Genomic DNA, 20,398 nt, shown 5'->3' on the forward strand with positions numbered 1-20,398 from the left:
CTAGCAAAAAAACAGCTATGAGGTTGCCAATAAGGACGTCAGGTTTAATCCACACCACAGGCCTCATTCTACAAAGCAAATTACCCCATTGTGTGCAACACTCGTGGGGTTTGCTCTTGTAAACTGCCCTCCCCACCCCTCGGGGTCACAGACAGGAGCAGCTTTGTTTTAGTGAGAGTGCTACAGGGACATGTGTTGCAATGGTAGGAAATGAGTAAGCCATTGAAATAGGAACAGCAAGATCTAGTGGAGGAAGCAGAGAACAAACTGTGACCCCCTTTGGGAGCTTCTGCAGCCAGCTTGGAGTGCAGCAGCAGCAACAGGGGAACATGGATAGGATTAGCTGGATCCTCGGTACCTTCAAGTTGTAGCTAACAAAATAATCAAACCATTCTTCCTTTAAAGCTAGCTAAACTTTTTGGCCAAAAGTGCCATACTGATTACCAGAGAGTTCTCATTAAAAAAGAAGAAACAAAAAATATATACATTTAGAGAGAGAGAGAGGGAAAGAGAGAGAGAGGGAGAGAAAGATAGAGAGAGATTATAGATAGATAGATAGATATATATATAGTTAGATAGATAGAGATAGATAGATAGATAGATAGATAGATAGATAGAGATATCAACAGGCTGCATTTCGACAGTCTCAATGAGCTGTACTTAGTAAATATGCACAATATGTTTCCTACCCCATTTTTCAAATCTAAATACATATTTCGACATGACTTCCTTTTCTTTCAAACCCAAAACTTACTTCCAGTGAATTAAAGGTGGGATTGATGGATATGGTAAATTGGAAGAAAGTAGAGATATACTAAGGACAGAGACACTTCTTCACACGAGAGTGGTGAGGCTGTGATCAATCAGCGACTAGGAACTGGACAAGTATTGATGGGCTGAATGGGCTCCTCTGGTTCGTAAATGTTCTTATGTTCTAAGTGGCAGTGACTAGGACTAGAATGGGCTACCTCACATTCACACTGCAAACCAGTAAGACTAAAGGAGTCACTATTACAGTGAAGGACTGTTATCAGTGAAGTATTAATTCACAAAGCATGCTAAAAATTCAATACAACACCGTGACGGGGTACTCCCCGGCCCTGTGCATGATTTGTATTATTTTGTATTATTATTTAAAATGCAGGGCGGACGAAAAGCTGACACACATCACTGTTATCGTTTTGTATTTTAAAATACCTTGTGAGAATGTGCGACTGTCGGCTAGTAATTATTGAATTAGCTGACAGTCACGCATCTTTAGCAAAACCATGCAAAATGTGACCGAGGGGTTAACAAGATAATTGATAGCTAGTTAATCCCTCGGTCACCACTATAAGCAAACCTGCATCTTTGGCTGCAACAGGTTGAGTGTTCAGTGAATGGAGAACAGCAGTAGAGAAAGGAGGTAAAAATCTAGAATGAAAACAATTGCTACTCGTGCTGGCTTTAAACCAGCACGATACTTGTTTGTTGCTAGTGTTTTGTTTGTCTGTTTATTTTGGCCCTCGTGCCCTTTGTTTTGTAAAAGTGTATTGTTTTGTGTATACCTTTTATTTGATTTAATAAAAGCTGAGCACTGTTGCATCTCAGTTTCGCCCTGCAATTGCCTGTGTATTGCATTCATTTCTTGGACTGACGTCACCAGCAAAGCCATCCTGTTCACAAACACACAAACATTTCAAATGCTATGCAACAATCTAACAGCTGCAGCCTTCTTTTAAGATACTTGAAGTCCATGAAAAAAGTCTGGAAATGTCCCATACAGCAAGTTGCTTGAGAAGTTGCCTGGTGTTACGAGGGCTTAAAACAGGAAATAAAGCTTAAAACACCAATAATTTTGGTCAAGACCAACAAAACATGTTTTAGCTGGTACTGTAGCAAGCCGACTAGCATCATAGTACATCGAGCAAAGGAACATAGCCAGCAAAAGTTGCCTGGTCAGTGCTCTTATGTGGAGGACCGCAAGAATATCAGCAGTGTCTAGTAACCAAAACCTTTAAAACATTTCAAACCTTGTGTATTTGACAAAATGTAGGTGTGCCTTTTTACTTAAAACCCCCTATGCTGTTGTTCTGTTGTCTTTAAACTTTCTGTGACCCCACAAGAGCACAGACCATCTCTAAAACCACATCCCTGATGGAGATTAACAAAGCCATACCCCACATGTGGGTTTATTTTTGGTTGCCAGTAAGCAATTAAAAAGACAAAAAAAGAAAAAGAATCTCAAGTGACGAGGCAGTGACAGTTCCAAACAAGAAAATGAAAGCCAAGGAAAAAAACAACAACAGCAGCAACATTGTTTTCGATGTGTTTGAGTTTTACTTGCATGTTTTGTTTATGATCACTTGGTTTCAGATAGCTGGATATCACTGCCTGCTTTCTGAATTCCTGGACAGCTCAAACAAACTCTCATACATTTAAAGCTTTTTTGTTTATATTTTAATTTTTTGTTGTGTTTTTCGTAAAACTCAATAACAGCTTGGTTACCTTGCCACAAACACTTACAAGGTCGTATCAAGGCAATGCCAATGCCCCTGTTCAAACCCATGAACTCTGGGGAACTGCTTGCTGCCCGCACACCCTGTCGTGCTTGTTGGCTTTTACATGTAACCAGCTGGCTCGCGCATTCTGCCATGTACACCTCAAGAAGAACTCCATGACTCCACTTGCAGAAGAACACAACAAAACAAAATAACAATCCCTGGCTCGTGGCACAATAACAAATCAGAAAAATTCCAGGCATGCGAAAGCCCAACCAGCCACTAACAATAGCAGAAGTTAGACATTTGTTTGTTTATTGCCCAGACAAACAGCTTAAATGACAGCCCACAGTGTTTGAAGGAGAAAAAAAACAAAATATGATAAAAAACAGTTCACGTGTACAAGCGTATTGGGCACAGCAAGACGTGCTCAGGGGCCAGCGTTCAGATTTAGCGCTTACGTCAATCAGGGGGCGTGTTCGAGGTCCGAAGGGGGGTGGTACGTGGCTGTAAATGCCCTGCACTCTGATATGAGGGGAGTGAGAGGAAATGGGCCATTAGGGGGGTTGAAATTGTTTTGAAAATTGCATGGGAACTGAAAACCAGCAGGGCTTGGTTGGGATGTGACCCTGTCAAACAACTCTGAGATAAGGGCCCAGACTTGTCTTATTGTCAGGCTTCGGGGGTTTGTAACACCACTGTTTGTATATTTAAAATGCGTTTTTTCATGCTCAAGGGTGGGCATTACGCAATGAGAGAATAAACTTCAGTCAATAATATCAAAGAATATAAACTGGTGTTTGCTTCAGATAAAAAAAATATATTTTATCACTAGACTGGAGTGTTTTCTGTTAAGAATTCGATGTTGTGGGTTCATAAAATAAATAAATAAATAATAAATATAGAATAAAAAAAAAACAACCTTTAACAAAGAATGTAATTAAGTATCGTATAAGTGCCTGCTTTACCGTGGCACAGCAGCAACACAAACGTTCTATTTCAGTGGCAGTTTAAAAGGTTAAAGAGCAAGATGGAAGACCACTATATAAAGTTATTCAATGCAGAACAGCTAGGGGACTACAATGTCCTATGCTTCATGCAAATTCAGCAGCTGTTGAAATGCAGACATAGGTGCCAATATCTGAAAGCGTGTTGTATCTATCATCACACACTAGAGCTGCACAAACCGATTACTCGATTATTCGGAATGACCTCTCCACATGTGAGGGTCATTGGTCCTGATTGGACTAATTTCCCATTCCAAGTGAAGAAACAGCTGCTTGGATTTGAGTGAATTGCTTTTCTCCACAGTCTAAGAAAAGCAGCAATCATCACAAACCCAAGCAGCTGTTTCTTCATTTTTTCACTTGGAATAGGAAATTAGCCCAATCAGGACAATCAATACCAATGACCGTCACCTGATTGTCTGCACTTGATGTCTGCAGAGAACTCAATACAAATAATCGAATAACCTGTTCATGCAGCTCTATCACACACACAGGACTGCAATACTGCAGACCTAGGTTTTCAGTGTCACCGACACATTTAACAGTGTTTATATACATGAGTGTTCAGAATTATTGGAACACCACTGATGGTTTGTGGTGACTGTTTCACGCAACTTAGACTGCTTGCTTAATAAACATCTTTGTATGCCAGAATACATGCCAATGACTTTATTGAGCAAACCACCTCACAATAGCAATGGTGCCATTTTCTAAGAATGATGAACAACTAGGGGTGGGCTGTTCATTGCCCTTTTAACACCTATCACATTGTGGTACTGCTGAATAGATAACATTCTCCTCTACAGCAATAAACAAAATATTTGAACATGTCCATCAAGGGAAGTGGAACCCAAAATGTTACCCATTTCCTACCAATTCAGAATGACAGGGAGGGATGTTTGTTGTGGTTAAACGGTTAAAAACATTTACCAGGAATGTCTGGTGCCGTGTTGTGGCAGGGTGAAAGCCCTGCCAGTGCACAGGTGTGGGGAATATTGGTTGGCAGGGAGAGGGAATGTGGTTAGAGCTGTAAATTGAATAAATTATTAAATGATTATTTAAGCTCCAGCCACAGGTGTACAAGAAGGGTGATCACGGGTGTTAGTTTGGAATTAGTGGCTAGAGTTAATGTTGGTGTTCATGGTGAAGGTATTCGTGCTCTGTAAATGTATATATGTACTTATTGCTGGTGTGTAGGGGAGTTTATGAAGCCGTGTTTATCGTGTGAAAGCGGTGGCTCGGTCTACAACCGCTGTATTTAAAAAGATAAATACATTCTTTTTGTTTAAACTGTTTTTTTGTGTTTTGTTATTATTTTATTTTAAAGTGTCCAAAAGCGCTTCAAACTTGCAAGTTCAGTCTCTGAGTCTCTCTTCCTGGTAGACCTGCCAGTGACGCTACCTTGTCACATATGTGTAACGGGCAGTGTTGTGTGATACACTGCTTTTACTGATTCTGTCGTGTCCCTTGTTGGCAAGATGAGATGAGATGAGATGAGATGAGTTTAGAAGTTCAAAAACCACGAATGCAGACGGGCCCGGCTCTTTTGCATTGTGGTTAAGATGCTTGTTTGTGGTGCGCATAGTCACCGGTTCGCGTCCAGCTTTTGCGCTGTTACACATGCCAGACCAGCCCCGCTCGTCCCTGGTCCTGTATACAGTGGAAACAGGGTCTAATGAAGGCCATGACTGAGTGTAGAAATGGAGGCCTGACCTCAGTATGGAACAAACAGGACTCTGGGAGTTCAGTGTCCTCAGCATTTGTGGATCTGGGCAGGGAACCCGTCTGAGATGTGCTAATGCCTGCATTTAAAAGATTGGGATGATTACAGGAAAATAATAAGTCACTTGTGCAAACGGACACAAGGGCTCGGCTCGCATCGCTCAACACTCTGGGCGATAATTTAGCTGGTTCTTTTTTGCCTTCCTTTCCTCCAGGTTCAGTTTCATCACGTGCTCTTGTTAGCAGCTTAAGAGCAGTTTTATCAGCAGGAAAAATCAAAGGGACTTGCTGAGCTGCTGCGTAATGACACTAAATAGCTCCAAATTACTCTGCAAAATAGGGAGTTACTTTCTAGGACTGAAAGAGGTTTAACTCAAAAGAACACAAAGTATGTCAATGTCCCGGGATCCAAAATTAACTTTGGGGTTTAAGGAACAACACATTTCTTGACGTCATAACCCCCCAGGCACGTACAGATACAGCGATTGCGCTTTTTGACACGTACTTGGTTGCTGAACATTGTTTTTGTTGCCAGTCACCAAATTAATAAGTATTGCTTCCTGTGTCTCATGACTATGGAACTCTATTCTCAGACACACATGTGATGCAATGGAGGCTATTAGTACTTTTAAGATGAATAGCAGAAACATGGTTGTTTTTCAAGGAAACAATTGGCTTGTTATACAATGTGTAAGGTTTTTTAATCACGCTTTTTTTTGTCACATTCTTAAATACAAAATCGTCTACCATTGTTTTTCTACACTAAATAAGTACTTGTATCAATGTTAAATAAAAACATTAAAAATAAATAAATAAATAAATAAATAAAACTTTGAGGGAAAAACATATTTTTAATTGTTTCATTAATATACTTACTGTATTATTAGAACGCTCATCGAGCCCCCTAGAAAGTTTGACGAACCCGACTGTAAAAAATGACTTGATTATATCATATACCTGGTTACTTCCAGATTATTACAAGCAACACGCGGTTGGATGGTAAAGAGCTTTTCTCTTTGCACAGCAGCTCTAGTTACCTCCTCGTCCTCCTCGTCCTCCACATCCAGTATCCCAGAGTCCTGTTCAGACATGGGGCTGCTGCTGTCCCCCTCCAGCTCTGTGCCCAGCCCAGCCTCTTTCCTGGCCCGCCTCGCGCTGCCTGCCCTCTGCTGATTAGAAACGATACTGTCCAGACTCCTCTGCTGCTGGGCCTGAAACACACAGGAGACCACCTGACATGAGAACACAGACCGCAACACATATGAACACCCGGATCTGTCTGTTTACAACACTCAACACTATGAACTGGTCTCTCCCTCTCTTGTATTAGATGTCAACAGGAAATGTGTTTCAGGTGGGACAGTACAGTACCTATAGTAGCATTGCTAAAATTACCTCCCCATTAAGGCAATGTTTTTTTGCTATTGGGGTATGCTTTTTGACTGACCATTTAATATATTATTCTTTCAAGATTTCTATAGTGTTCTCTTATTTAGTATCATGTAGTATTTTGGAGTATGAAGCTATGATTTCTCTTCATAACATAACATCAAAGAAGAAGAAAAAAAACAGAGACTAGGGTGTGTGAACTATGCATCAGCTGCAGAGTCACTTACAACTACGTCTCACCCGAAAGACGGAGCACAAGGAGGTTAAGTGACTTGCTCAGGGTCACACAATGAGTCAGTGCCTGAGGTGGGATTTGAAACAGGGACCTCCTGGTTACAAGCCCGTTTCTTTAACCACTGGACCATGAAAAATGAGAAAAAGCGGGTTGCGTAGCCTATTTGTTTTTCTATGGGTCTCTCGCTATATCGCGGCCCCCGATATATAGTGGATTTATATTGGACCCTGACACCCGCGATATATCACACATGCATACATATACATACATAAACACACAGTTGTAATCAAAAGTTTGCATACACCAATGGAAATTTATAATTTCTAGAAATGTATCGTAAACAAATAATTATAGGAAAAATCTTTTGTTGCAAAACTCAAAAAATGCTTATTAAAATGTATTCATACCGACAAGAAAAATGAAATGAATATCTAGTTGAGACACCTTCAGCAATAATAACCTCTTTTAAACGATTTGGATATTTGTCATGATTCTTTAGTGATTTTTGACCATTCTTCAACGCAAAATTGTTCCAGTTCATTCAAATTCCGAGGCCTTCGTGTATAGCCTTCTTCAACTCATACCAAAGATTCTCAATCAGATTTAGATCGGGACTTTGACTAGGCCATTCTAGAACCTTGATTTTATTCTTAATTAACCATTCTGAAGTAGATTTTGATGTGTGCTTTGGATCGTTGTTGTGTTGGAATGTCCAGTTGCGCTTTAAACCAAGTTTTGTAGCGGAGGGTTTCAGATGATTGCCCAGTATCTTTTGGTATGCTAGGGAATCCATTTTATCATGTATTGGAACTAAATTTCCTGTGCCATTAGAGGAAAAACAGCCCCATAGAAGGATATTACCACCTCCATGCTTGACAGTAGGTATGGTGTTCTTTTCTTTGTATGCCTCACCAGACTTTCTCCAAACGTAATGACTATCAGTGTGACCAAATAGCTCGATTTTTGTTTCATCACTCCACAAAACCTTTGACCAGAACTCATATCCATCATTCAAATGCCATTTTCCAAACTTTAATTGATTGTCCTTGTGAGGTTTTCCTAAGAGTGGCTTTTTCCTTGGCCTGCGACCATTGAGACCATGCAATATTCGACCTATGATTGAAATGAAAACTCCAGTCCGACTTGCAGCCAATTCACTTTGAATATCTTTGGCAGTCAATCTCAGACTGTTATTAACCTCTCTCACAATTCTTCTATGTGTTCTTGGTGAAAGAGCCTTTTTTCTTCCAGACCGAGGGAGCATTGTGACAGTACCATGAGTCTTGCACTTCTTGATAATAGAAACAACAGTTGAAACTGGGATACTCAAATGCTTGGAAATCTTGTAGCTCCTTCTCCAGCTTTATGACAATAAATAATTTTCTGCCTAAGGTCTTCAGATAGTCTTTACTTTTTCCCATACTGACCTATTGGTAATGACAGCAATCATCCTATGTCTAACCCTTTTATACTCTACAATCCAGCACTTTCTAGAATTAGGTTCTGCATTATCATATCGAAATGTCTAGCACCTTGTAGACAATACTATCATAGCATCAAAGGGTATGAATACTTTTCAATTAGAATTTTTTGAGTTTTTCCAAAAAAATGCTTAAATAAATAAATTGTAGACTTGTAAGTTTTTTTCCTCATCCACAAAAGCAAAACTTTTGCTACAAAAGATTTTTCCTAAAAGTCTTTGTTTTGCACAATAAAAATGTAACAGTCTATGTTTTACATCAATATCTCATTGGGCACATACATGTTATTTACATTTTAAATAGTGAGCAGATTGATTTGTTGATTGTTTGAGTAGTATTATTCCTTGGGATAACAAAATACTGAGCTCAAGTCATGTGATTTTATAAAAATGCCAGGTGCTCAGTGTTTGGTATTTGAGTTGAGTTAAAAATGCCAAAATGAGTTGATTAAGAATCTATATAAATAGCCATTCGAAAAGACATGATTGTAATTCACGCAAGAACAGCAAAAGATATGGCCAAGCTCTGCTTGAGTAATGAAGATCGCCTGGTTGCTATCTGTTTTATTCACCGATGAATGGCTGACCTGACGGAAGACAACGTGTGTGGAGACGTCGACTGTTGCGTTGTTCAAGCCAACCAGCGGAAGTGTGATGATGATGATCCTTTAACACAAGAAGGCATTTGGTGCAGATTGAGGGCAACCTTACTGCTCAGCGTTACATTGACAAAGTCATTGAGGCAACAGTTTTTCCATTCCTGCAAGCCAATCTGGAAGTGTCGATTTTCCAGCAAGACCACACAGTACTAGGATTACAAATGCACGACTTCAAGAAAACAACGTCGAGGTCTTGCCGTGGCCAGCTTTTTCTCCTGACTTGAGTCCAATAGAACATCTGTGGGACCAAATCGCCAGTGCCATCCACAGGAGACAACCGGGACCAGACCTGAGTGTTGCATTTCTTTTGTGCATTAGTATATATATATATATATATATATATATATATATATATATATATATATATATATAGAGCAACACCTGGTAAGAGCAGCAGCCGCTTACGAGCAGCATTTCTCTGGGAACACTTTCCTTACATTAAAAATCCATTCCGTAACAGCAACATAGCCACCGCTTAACAGCAACATTTATGTCACTGTGATGTCACATTCTCAGCAGTCGCCCTTATCCAGATACCGTAAAACTTTATAAGGATCATACAAAAGAATAGACATGAAAAAAGAGCAAGGGAGGTGAATGTAAGTACTGTACAAAGCTTGCTTATTGTATGCTATTATGTAGTACCTGTTGTGCAGTTGGGCATTGTTTCCTTCATAATGACAATAATATTTTATCTGTAAACATATAACCTACATTTAAAAAAGTAAAAGAAAATAAATGTACCGGTAGAGGATGAGAATAATTATTATTTTTTTTTTAGAAATGTTTTATAACGTGTCTTAGCTACAAATATACTTGAAAAGAATGTAGCATGCACTGTAGCTGTTTTAAGTATCAGGAAAAACAGGCTGCCTTTGTTCAGATGTCACTCCCCATAACAGCAACCTTCGCTTAAGAGCAACATAGCAAAGGGCACCGTTATGTTGCTACTAACGAGCGTCTACTGTATGATTTTATGCATTGCCTTGTAAGTGCTAAAATCAAATTTAACCCCTGCTTGGTCTAAACTTATAAATACACTCATAGTGTGCATACATACATATACAGTACGTAAAACCACATCTATATATGTATGTGTATACTGATTGATACAAAATAATATAGACTTAAATCAAAGTGAAATCACTTAGAGAGGGCGAGTGCGAGCTTGGTTGTGAAACTCAATCCAGGTTCCTTTGCGGTCGTCTCTGCAGAAGGGCAGTTTATTTTCTCAGGGTGTTTCATATGATCTTGTAAGACAGTGCTGGAGATCAAGGATCCCGTCCTAGCAAGAGCCAAGCACAAGGTTCCATGAAAGGGTTACTTTGTACAGTAGGAAGCTTTGTCGTTTGCCATTTCATACCCAGTTAACCATGCGTCCAAGTAGCTACAGTAGTGATTGTTGTCATACTGGTCTTAACAAAACCACTTGCATGTTGCTTTTTTTTCTGTTTGTATATTATAGTTTTGATAAGATGCTATTTAACTAAATAAAAAGATCTGTGCAGGTGTTCCAAGGAGCCAATTATTCAGCTTTCACAGCTCTCCTTTGCTTGATTCCAACAGATCATTGATGAAAATTGCAATTAGCAATATTCTGTTAAAATGAGCTTCTCACAGTGGCAACACATTACTTTAACTGAAGTCACTGTTAACAGTCAATTAAATTAGCTTCAAACTAAAGCAGTTGAACAATCAAAACAATGTCTCTAAAATATCAATTCCAATTCCTGAACTGCAATTTGAATTGGAAATTGATTTTCAAAAGATTTGGGAACCCTGGTGTTCCGATAATCTTACTGAAATTGTGAAATTGTGTAAATTTACCTTAAAAAAACAACAAAAAACATTAACCTTTACATTTATAATATTACTTCACTGTACTGGCTGATTAGTGAATTTCTTATGACAACAGGGCACAGAAGCACAGCACACAAGACAGGTTTTGCCTGGCACTGTAGAGCTTATTTTCTTTTTTTTCCTAGAAACATCTCTGAAGAGATAGCTTACTGACTTGGTATCTAGGTATATTCCTGGCAGGGCCTTCTTCACAGTTCACCCTTTTTTGAATGCTGTCTGGCACAACTGTTCACAATGGCATGCACTTTAATCTCCCATTGGCATCACATCTGAATGCATCAAATTCAAACTGTTATTTTTGAAATTCAACCGCTAGACAACTGTGTTTATTTTCTTGTAATTGTATCTGGTTCTGGTAAGCGCTTTATTTCTTTGAATTTGTGTTGCCCTGTGAGTTCATTGTTCATTAAATGTATTACAACTTGTTGCACATTTCTCCCCCACAGAAAAGCTATATTTCCACTACTTCTTTGTTCAAGTCCAACATTCCAACTACATGGCGGACACCCTTCTACAATAAACGAATGTCACACACAAAACCCTCACCTCACACAACCACAATGAAGAGATAAGAGGTGGCACCGTATGCCTGCTTCTGATGACGACTCACCTAACAAATCTGTCACTTAGCACTTCTTCACACAGGAAGTGGTGATGGTGTGGAATGGGTTACCTAGCAATGTTGTTGATGCTGCATCACTAGGATCCTTTAAGACCCGACTAGTTTTGAGATAAATCAGCTACTAGGAACCAGACAAGCACTGATGGGCCAACTGGCCTCTTCTCATTCCAAAATGTTATGTACTGACCTAGGGACTGAAGGTGGATAGGTGTCCTTCAAGACAAAAGCTTATACAGGGCAGAAGGGGTTGCTGTTCAGTGAAAAAGTATCTAGTTTCAATATTGGGAATACTCACTCTGCACTCCATGTAGTAGCGCTCTTACCAGGTGAGCCACTGGGGTCATGGGATCTTTAACATCATCATTCAAAGCACAGGTTATTTAAAGTAGTTTACCCTTCCATGCACCATGTCAAGCACTGCAGCACAGTAAGTGTTCCTTTAGGAGCTCTCCAAACTTAGCATATACCAGGTGGCTGTAGTCAGGCAAATGACCACACAGCCATCCCTCTGCTTTCTCCACTAGGCTCACAGACAAAAGACAGAGTCTTTTACGTATCACAAGATCAGGCCAACGTGGGCTGGCAAATCCCTCATCCCACCCAGCCAGCCAAGCTGCCGAGGGAATAGAGCAGACAGCCACATGGATAACAGAAACCATGGCCTCTCAGTGAGAAGAAAGACGACTTCCAGGTGCTAATGAGGAAAATGCGGCAGCCACTTCTGATCTTTATTTATTTATTTAAATTTATTTCACCCAAAACCAGAACTGAATCTAAAAGACAAATAAACAACCATTTTTTTTTTTTTAAATAATAACTCATTGGGTCCCCAAATGGCTCACCTGGTAAAGGCACTGCCACGTGACGTGCAGGGTGAGTCATACAACCACAGATCACTTGTTTGAATCCTGGTTGTGAAGCAGCTGGTCTTCGCTGGGGACTCTGGGGTGGCACCGCATTGACTTTGGTGCTCCCAAGGTTGGGGAGGTGGGATCCGGCTTATACCGTTTCTCTTCACCGCTCTGCGGTGACCCCTACAGGCCAGGCGCCAACTGAGCTTGTGGGCGGAGATTTGCTGGGCTGGTCTTTGTCCTTCAGAGGCCGGTAACCTGCGGACATCCATGCTCATGTTCCTGGGTGTAAAAAGATGCCGATTGGCTCATGGGATGGGAGGATGCCCACTGAGCCTCGGGTCCCAGTGTGGGGAATCGCCGAGGTGAAGGAGAAAAATAATAATAATAATAATAATAATAATTGGGCATTCCAAACTGGGAGAAAATTTAAAATAATTGTAGATTCTAAACTTATAAAATAAAAAATAAAAAAAGTCAGGGGCCCAGATCATTTCCACAAAATGAACAGGAATTAGCACTATTTAAGTCTAATTAAGGAGTAAAATTCACTGTAGCGCAGTGCGATCGACAGCACAGCAGAGTACTGCTGCAAGCCTGGTCTACTGCATACTGCCAGTAATAATAAATCCAACAACCAAAAATAAATACATAAGTCAACTTATAGGTCAATGGCTGGAAAGCTTACAAGTTGATAACCTGGTTGGGCGATGTAGGGGATTACAAGTAATGTGTGAGTGTGAAGATGAGCAGATGTTGCTAAAATGTCTACAACTAAATTACAACACAGTCTCAGAACACACTAGTGCAACAACGAAAACAACGTTCTGCTACTGCTGCTCCCCCTCCCCGCAATGGAAAAGAGCCTTAACCTGAAAACCCTTTGAGTACTTCAAATGACATCAAGGCAAAAAACTGACGGAAAGAAAAATTATTTGATAAATTAATGAAATGAAATGAAATGAAATGAAATGAAAGGAAAGGCACATTTTGGATTTTTCTCTATCCCCCCCACCCCCCACCCCAAAGATTGTGGATGATGTGTTTCAAGCCGACCAAAGTGGAGATGAGACACACTCCAGAAACCCACATCAAAGCAAGCGGAGGGGAGACTGAGTGAGAGAGAGCGAGAGAGTGCCCCCAGAAAGCAGCCCCCCACCTCCCCCCCCATAGACAGGAATTGTAGGGTAGGGTGGAAAAGTGCAGCTTTGGTGTGGTTTGCACTGTAACTCCTGCTTCCCTTCGAGGGGGAACAGTGAACTCACACAGGACCTCCCGCTTCTCACATGCAACTTCACATGATAGACAGCCCCTAATGGACATGGGTCAGGTCTGCTTTCAGCTTCCAGACCGGGGTACTGTACTCAAGACTTGCTTTAACCAAATAAGAAGACAAAAGGTCCAAAAGGGATCCCCACAAAAGCATGCTTCATTAATTTGTACTTGTGACAGGGTAGCGTCACTGGCAAAACGGTTACCAGAAGGAAGAGAGACTCAGAGACAAGAAAGCTGCAGTGAAGCTTTAATGCGTACGTTTAATACTATTTACATTACACAGTACTAGACAAACAAAAAACACATTAACAAATAAAAAGGCACAAGGGCCAAAATAAAAGGTAAATACAAAAACTCACAGACATAAACAGGACAGCAACACACAGCAACACACAGCAACACGCACCTCCACCAACACCGACATTTAACCTCTCTAACACCGGTGATTACCCCCTTTATACACCTGTGGCTAGAGCCTCATTAACCATTAATCATTCAGTTATGGCCCCAGCTTCCGCCCTGCCACAGTACTGTTTGTTTCTTTTGTTATATCATAAAAACTGCTGACCTTAACTAGCGTAACTATTCATTGTGTATCGTTGAATTGTGATACTTTCTTTAAAGGACTGTCAGTATTGCTCCAACCTGCTCATTGTGATATGACATATACAGTAGTTAGAGCAGTAGTGTACACATCAGTGCAGGGCAGGCAAGGTGCTGGTGTGTTAAGGTTAGGGGTGTAACGATACACTAATATCATGACTGCGATACGATACGAGTCACAATACATGTGATGGTCTTCATGGTCTTCAAATCAAATTGTCTTTTTTTTTTTTTTCTTAGTCGTTGCCAATTAGTTTTTTATTATTTTCTCCCCAATTTGAAAGGCCCAATTATTTTTTAGGCTCAGCTCACCGCTACCACCCCTGCGCTGACTCGGGAGGGGCGAAGATGAACACACGCTGTCCTCCGAAGCGTGTGCCGTCAACCGCCAGCTTCTTTACACACTGCGAACTCACCGTGCAGCCGCCTCAGAGCTACAGCGTCGGAGGACAACGCAGCTCTGGGCAGCTTACAGGCAAGCCCGCAGGCGCCCGGCCAGACTACAGGGGTCGCTGGTGCGCGGTGAGCCGAGGACACCCTGGCCGACCTAACCCTCCCTCCCCCCGGGCGACGCTCGGCCGACTGAGCGCCGCCCCCTGGAAGCTCCCGTCCACGGTCGGCTGTGGAATAGCCTGGACTCAAACTCGCGACGTCCAGACTATAGAGCGCATCCTGCACTCTAGCGAGTGCTTTTACTGGATGCGCCACTCGGGAGCCCCTCAAATGGTCTTTTAAAGGCAATTTGTTTTTGACCAAGCTTTTTTGTTATTTCATTAATGCATTTATTGAAGCCATTCTTCACGCATTTAGAAATTCAAATGTATAGTTTGAATAATAAAAAATATCAAAAAAGGGTCAAAAAAGGGCACTGCTCTTTCACATCTCACCCCTGAGCACACAATCAGTACACATTGTTTTGTTTCTTTTAAAACCAAGTCTTCCATTTAGGATTCAAACATAAACTACACATACAGCACGCAGATGAATCATCAATCCCAAGAAAATAAATAAATAATTTCGAAAGGGAGATTCTAAGCCACAGCAATTGGTCCAGTCCAGGACCCAAAACACTCCGTTAAGGGAAAATAGGTTAAGTGGAGCCGAGCACAGACCATAAAGACCATTGTTTCAGATAAGCAGCGAAAGAACGTGGCTGTCCAGGGATGTCTGTGATCACTGCTCATTGGGACTGGTCTCTTCAACAGGTGCTCAGCGCGCCTCAAGCTGTCATCGGCTTTGTGGTACCAATCGGAACAACACCCCCCCGTACCCGGGGACTGGTCTCTTCAACAGGCGCTCAGCGCGGCTCAAGCTGTCATCAGCTTCGCGGTACCAATCGGAACAATCACCCTCCCCCTTCTCCTCCTCCTCCTCCTCTTCCCCCTCCCCGTACAGTGTGTGAAACTTGATACTGGCAATCAATCTTCTCTTGGATGGCTTGGCTTGCAATGTGGCTTTAATTAATCTGCCCAAGCCAAACCTATTCACTGTAAATCCTGGGAACAATGTGTGAGTTACATATGAATCACAAAAAAACAAAAAAAGTTTCCCACAAAAGTTTGTTTTGTTGGACTTCTTTCCAAGAAGTTAAAAAAAAACATGCAAGCTACTTTCCAAACAGGTTGTGTCTTCATACAGAGCCTGGAAACAAAGATGCTTGATTTCTACAAGTGAGATCATGCATTCATACTACTGTTTGTTTTTGTGTAGCGAGGAGTTAAACATGATCTTTTATTTTGTGTGTTGTGTTATGTTATGTCTTCGGATTCTATGTCTATCTTAAAAGTAGATGATAAAGTTACCTCTAGCCAGTACTTAAAGCACAAGCAGAGAAACCAGCACCACACGACCGTTGAAATGGATGTAGACAGAGAGAGTGGGGAGGGTATGGAATGGGTTACCTATGTTGTTGATGTTGAATCAATGGGATCCTTTAAGTCCCGTCTTGACAATGTTTTGAGATCAGTCAGCTACTAGGGACCAGACGAGCACTGATGGGCTGAATGGCCGTCTCTCATTTGTAAATTTTCTTATGTTCCAAGTGGCTTATGTGAGTGAGCATGTGTCTTAGGGTGTGGTATCATAAGCGCCTAACCCACTGAATATGGGGGGGTCAAACAATATACTTTACTCTTTGTTGTTCTTTGCTGACGTTAATGTTCAGCTTTCATATCAAAACATGTGTACTTACTAATAATTTAAACTCACATTCGTTTAATAATAAACATGTGGGTAATGGTATGTCCCTGAATGACTAAAAGATGTAGAAATAACGCTGATTGATAAAAAGGGCGACTCAATATTTACCAATGCAGCTCATGATCACTAGCGTAGCTGCACTGTGGCCGACTGGGGCTGTTGCCACATCAGGATGAGTCATGCAATTTATTTTTATTTTATTATTATTTATGTATTTATTTACTCTTGCCAGGGTCCGGTGAGATTTTTTGGGGGAGAGGGGATCGGGATAGCAGTCCTGGTCTCAGCCAGGGAAACCATACACTGTAAAATACAGTTAAAACAGTCCCACCCGCTGGCAGTAATTTAAAAATTTATTTCATTCCTTTGGAAATTTTATGCATTATCAATGTTTTTAACATGGGTGTTTTGTCCCATCCAACTCGTTAAACTTTGTTCTTATTACTTGTAAGGTATGAATAGCTGACAAACAGTGTTATTCGACATTGCCACGCTCTAATAAATAAAACTGTTAAGCTTTATTTAACCCAATGATTATAGTTTTCTATCTGGATGTTTTCAGGATTTTTTTTTTTTGGCTAATGAATATGAATCTATATTAATGCAAGATATGAGAACGTATAATAAACATTAGCTACTTAATAAGCTAATCTGGGGACATGGATTTTGGTTACGTTATGAACGTTTAAACCTTAGGCACTGACACACAACTATGGCCAAAAGTTTCGTATCACCCTGTAGAATTAACACATTTTGCTTCATAAAGTCGAATGAAACCAGCTGAATAACGCTAACATATTGAATTACACACTGCTTTGCAGTTTTTCATATACGGACAAAAATTTAAAAACGTGACATTTTGAAATCTAACATGAAATACTGTGCTACTATTATGGCTTCCGGTAGACTTTTGCGATATCATTTTGTAGTTTTTGATTACATGACACATACAATATATAAATCATGTTCACATATATATGTCTCGATTCTAAAATTCTAGGTGCTGCAAAACTTTTGGCCATAGCTGTACTTAAAACTGAATCAGAACAGGAACACTTGGCAAAAATTGAAAGTTTCTATATATAATTTGTATTTTTGCCCCAGTGGCAAAAAAATTCTGGTTACGCCAGTGCTCAAGATATAGGTTTCAGTATATCATCAACTCCATTGGTCTGGGGCAGGTAAATTTCTCATACTCGCCGCATCAATTTTTATGTATTTATTTATTTTGGTGCCTAAGGATGCGGGATGTGGGGGTGCTGTCGGTGCGGCCAAACTCAACTGTACTCTTGTTAACGTATGAGCAGTGTATGGTTGATCTGCACTGCCTGTAATATATTGTCTTGAGTCAGCAGTGTGAGGGCTGGCGTTTAGTGTTTCATCCAATTAGCACCAAGCATTGCAACGTGAGGGCAGGTGCTTATTGTTTTAACCTATCAGCACCAAGCACTGTCCTGCAGTAGTGTTTACTTTCCGAAAGTCTCACAGCTAGTTTCACTGTGATAACTGAGCGCAGCATTGTCTGTTGACAAAACGCGAAAAACATTCCCTAGCATCTAGCACTACATTTAAAACAAAGCAGAGCAAGGAATATTTTAACTTAACATAGTTATGTCAATATATCTATCAACAAACAAACCATATTATAACATGTTGTACAGTGTTTGTTAACCACTTCCCTTTAATAGAGGAGGTGGTGTGGTCCAGTGGTTGAGGAAAAGGGCTTGTAACCAGGAGGTCCCCGGTTCGAATCCCGGCTCAGCCGCTGACTCATTGTGTGACCTTGAGCAAGTCACTCTGCAGCTGATGCATAGTTCACACACCCTAGTCTCTGTAAGTCACCTTGAATAAAGGTGTCTGCTAAATAAACTAATAATACTAATACATTGGAATTATAGGTACTGTACAGCATTGTGCAGATATGCCACAGGAACTGGTTCTGCCATTTGGTGCTACTTGTGTTTGTACTTAATAAAGTAAATATTCTATATTTTATGCTGAAACACCTGTCCATTTTTGTGGGTTTACTACTACAAAAACTGTAAACCCACCCCCCATTAAACAAAGTTAGGCGCCCCTGCGTGGTATTGTATGTGAACTGAATGTTGGCGGGAACTGTGACGGTCACAGTTTTTAATCAAAGATGCTCTATTAATAAAAACAAACTGATTTAAGTTTATCAGTAAATATAGTATCATCTCTATCACTCAAGGGTCATTGAGTAGGGCAGTTTATGCTTCAGAGCAAAGCTGATTCAAAGTCAAAGTTGGAATCACTTTTACAGTAAATGTGTGTATGCACTGGATTACAAAATAGGACATAATCCCTGGCAATCTGCACCGTGAAACTGCATCACGTTGTTTTTCCCTCCTGATTCTGTGTTCACTGCTTTTCCGCCAGTCTCCACTAGGTGGGGTGCTCTACAACCACACAGAGCAGTTACTGTTGAGACAAGCTCGGTAGGTACAAGAGTAGAGTGGCTCTGTAGACACCACCACTCCATACTGCCCACTGATGGAGGACAGTACTGGAATAACTGTGATTTAATAAATTTACAACTAATGTGCATTCCTTTGTGCCCTGTGTAATTGGATATCTTATACAGATAACTTACTGAACTGTAGCGTTGATAAATGTGTTATTTCTATTAACAGATTTGTATTTTATAAATAAAAAAGGACATCAAAAGTGTAGTCCCATTACAGCTTGATTAATAAATGTATTTATAAGAGTTTATAAGGCTGCAGTCAAGACAGCGTGCCATTTGTGTTTCTCCATATACACGAGAATGAAAGCGCTAGTGGAACGGCATTGTGGGGTTAATGGGAGCCACAACCATACTGCTCTACAGCACACATTCCGTTAGGTATGATATAGAAGACAGGCACCCATTAGCGGGAGTGAGACCAGCTTACCTGAATCCTCTCCTGATGACAGACCCTAGCTGTCTCTCAGGGAAGCAGGTAAGTGATCATTACCTGATTTCTGTTTAAAACTAGGTGCCACATTTGTTGTGTTTAACAATAAATGCTTATGCTATAGATGTGCAAGTTTTGAAAATTTGAATCAATAAATGAAAACTTACTAACATAGCCATTGGCATTGCACATGCATTTGCAGACATCAAATTAAATTAGGTTCCTTACATGCCTTTATGAAGGTGGAGCACTAAAATAGTATGTTGTAGTGTTGGCGTAAAATGGCTCTGTTTGTATTTGTTCATAACACAGAATCTGTAAATAAAAAATACCATGCAAATGAAACCAATGCATAAATGAAGTCAGAAATAAATTATAACAGTAAGTGTTTCCTTCATAATTGTGTTATATTTTATGGGGTACTGGGTTTATTGTACTCAAGTTTTTTTTTTGTTTTTTTTAACTTAACTCAACATTCCCTCTGATATGTACAGTAGTGTGCAAATTGATTAGAACACCAAATTGCTTCTGTTGTTTTGATTTGTTGTGCATGTGAAATCAAACCACTGTAACTGAAAATCTTGGAAAATTTTCAAAATAGGCAAATCAGTGATTCTCTAATGTAATTGTTCACTTACAGGCCACACGTGCAATTCATTTTAAATAGTAAGAGAAATAACCACAAATACTAACACAAGACTATTTAGAAGTTGTTTACGATGCCTAATTAAAGCACAAAGTGGTCTAATATTTTCACACGAGTGCCTATTGTTTCTATATCACAGATTAATGACCATACATTGAAAATCTCACATCCAGAGGTTTTCGTGCAGGTAGGTATATAAAAGGATATAAATGACAAATCTAATACATTGCACACCACTGTACGAGTGATAAACTGTCCTGCATTCTGGTGCTCTTTATAGACGAGCTACTAGCTCCAGAGACCACTAAAGTATGTTTGGAAATTCACAAGCAGATCTTAAAAGTTGTCACCAGATAGATGGAGCCAGTCTTGCAGAGGTGCTGGAAGCTTGAATCTTATGAGGCTTCAACTTATAACGGTCTGGCTAGAGGCATGTTAAGGTTTATCTGGGC

The 20,398-nt window shown here is 40.3% G+C and overlaps 1 protein-coding gene across 3 annotated transcripts in view; it reads right to left on the minus strand.

The window, feature by feature from the left end:
• exoc6b (exocyst complex component 6B) overlaps nucleotides 1-20,398 on the minus strand; it is a 222,834-nt gene that overhangs the window by 136,971 nt on the left and 65,465 nt on the right. For all 3 annotated transcript variants that reach the window (XM_059003718.1, XM_059003723.1, XM_059003726.1), the window contains exon 7: nucleotides 6,247-6,420. In XM_059003718.1, the coding sequence (XP_058859701.1) occupies nucleotides 6,247-6,420 (174 nt within the window). The remainder of the gene's footprint in view (nucleotides 1-6,246; nucleotides 6,421-20,398) is intronic.

Source organism: Acipenser ruthenus, chromosome 2 (assembly GCF_902713425.1).
Source record: "Acipenser ruthenus chromosome 2, fAciRut3.2 maternal haplotype, whole genome shotgun sequence".
Classification (NCBI taxonomy): Eukaryota; Metazoa; Chordata; class Actinopteri; order Acipenseriformes; family Acipenseridae; genus Acipenser; species Acipenser ruthenus.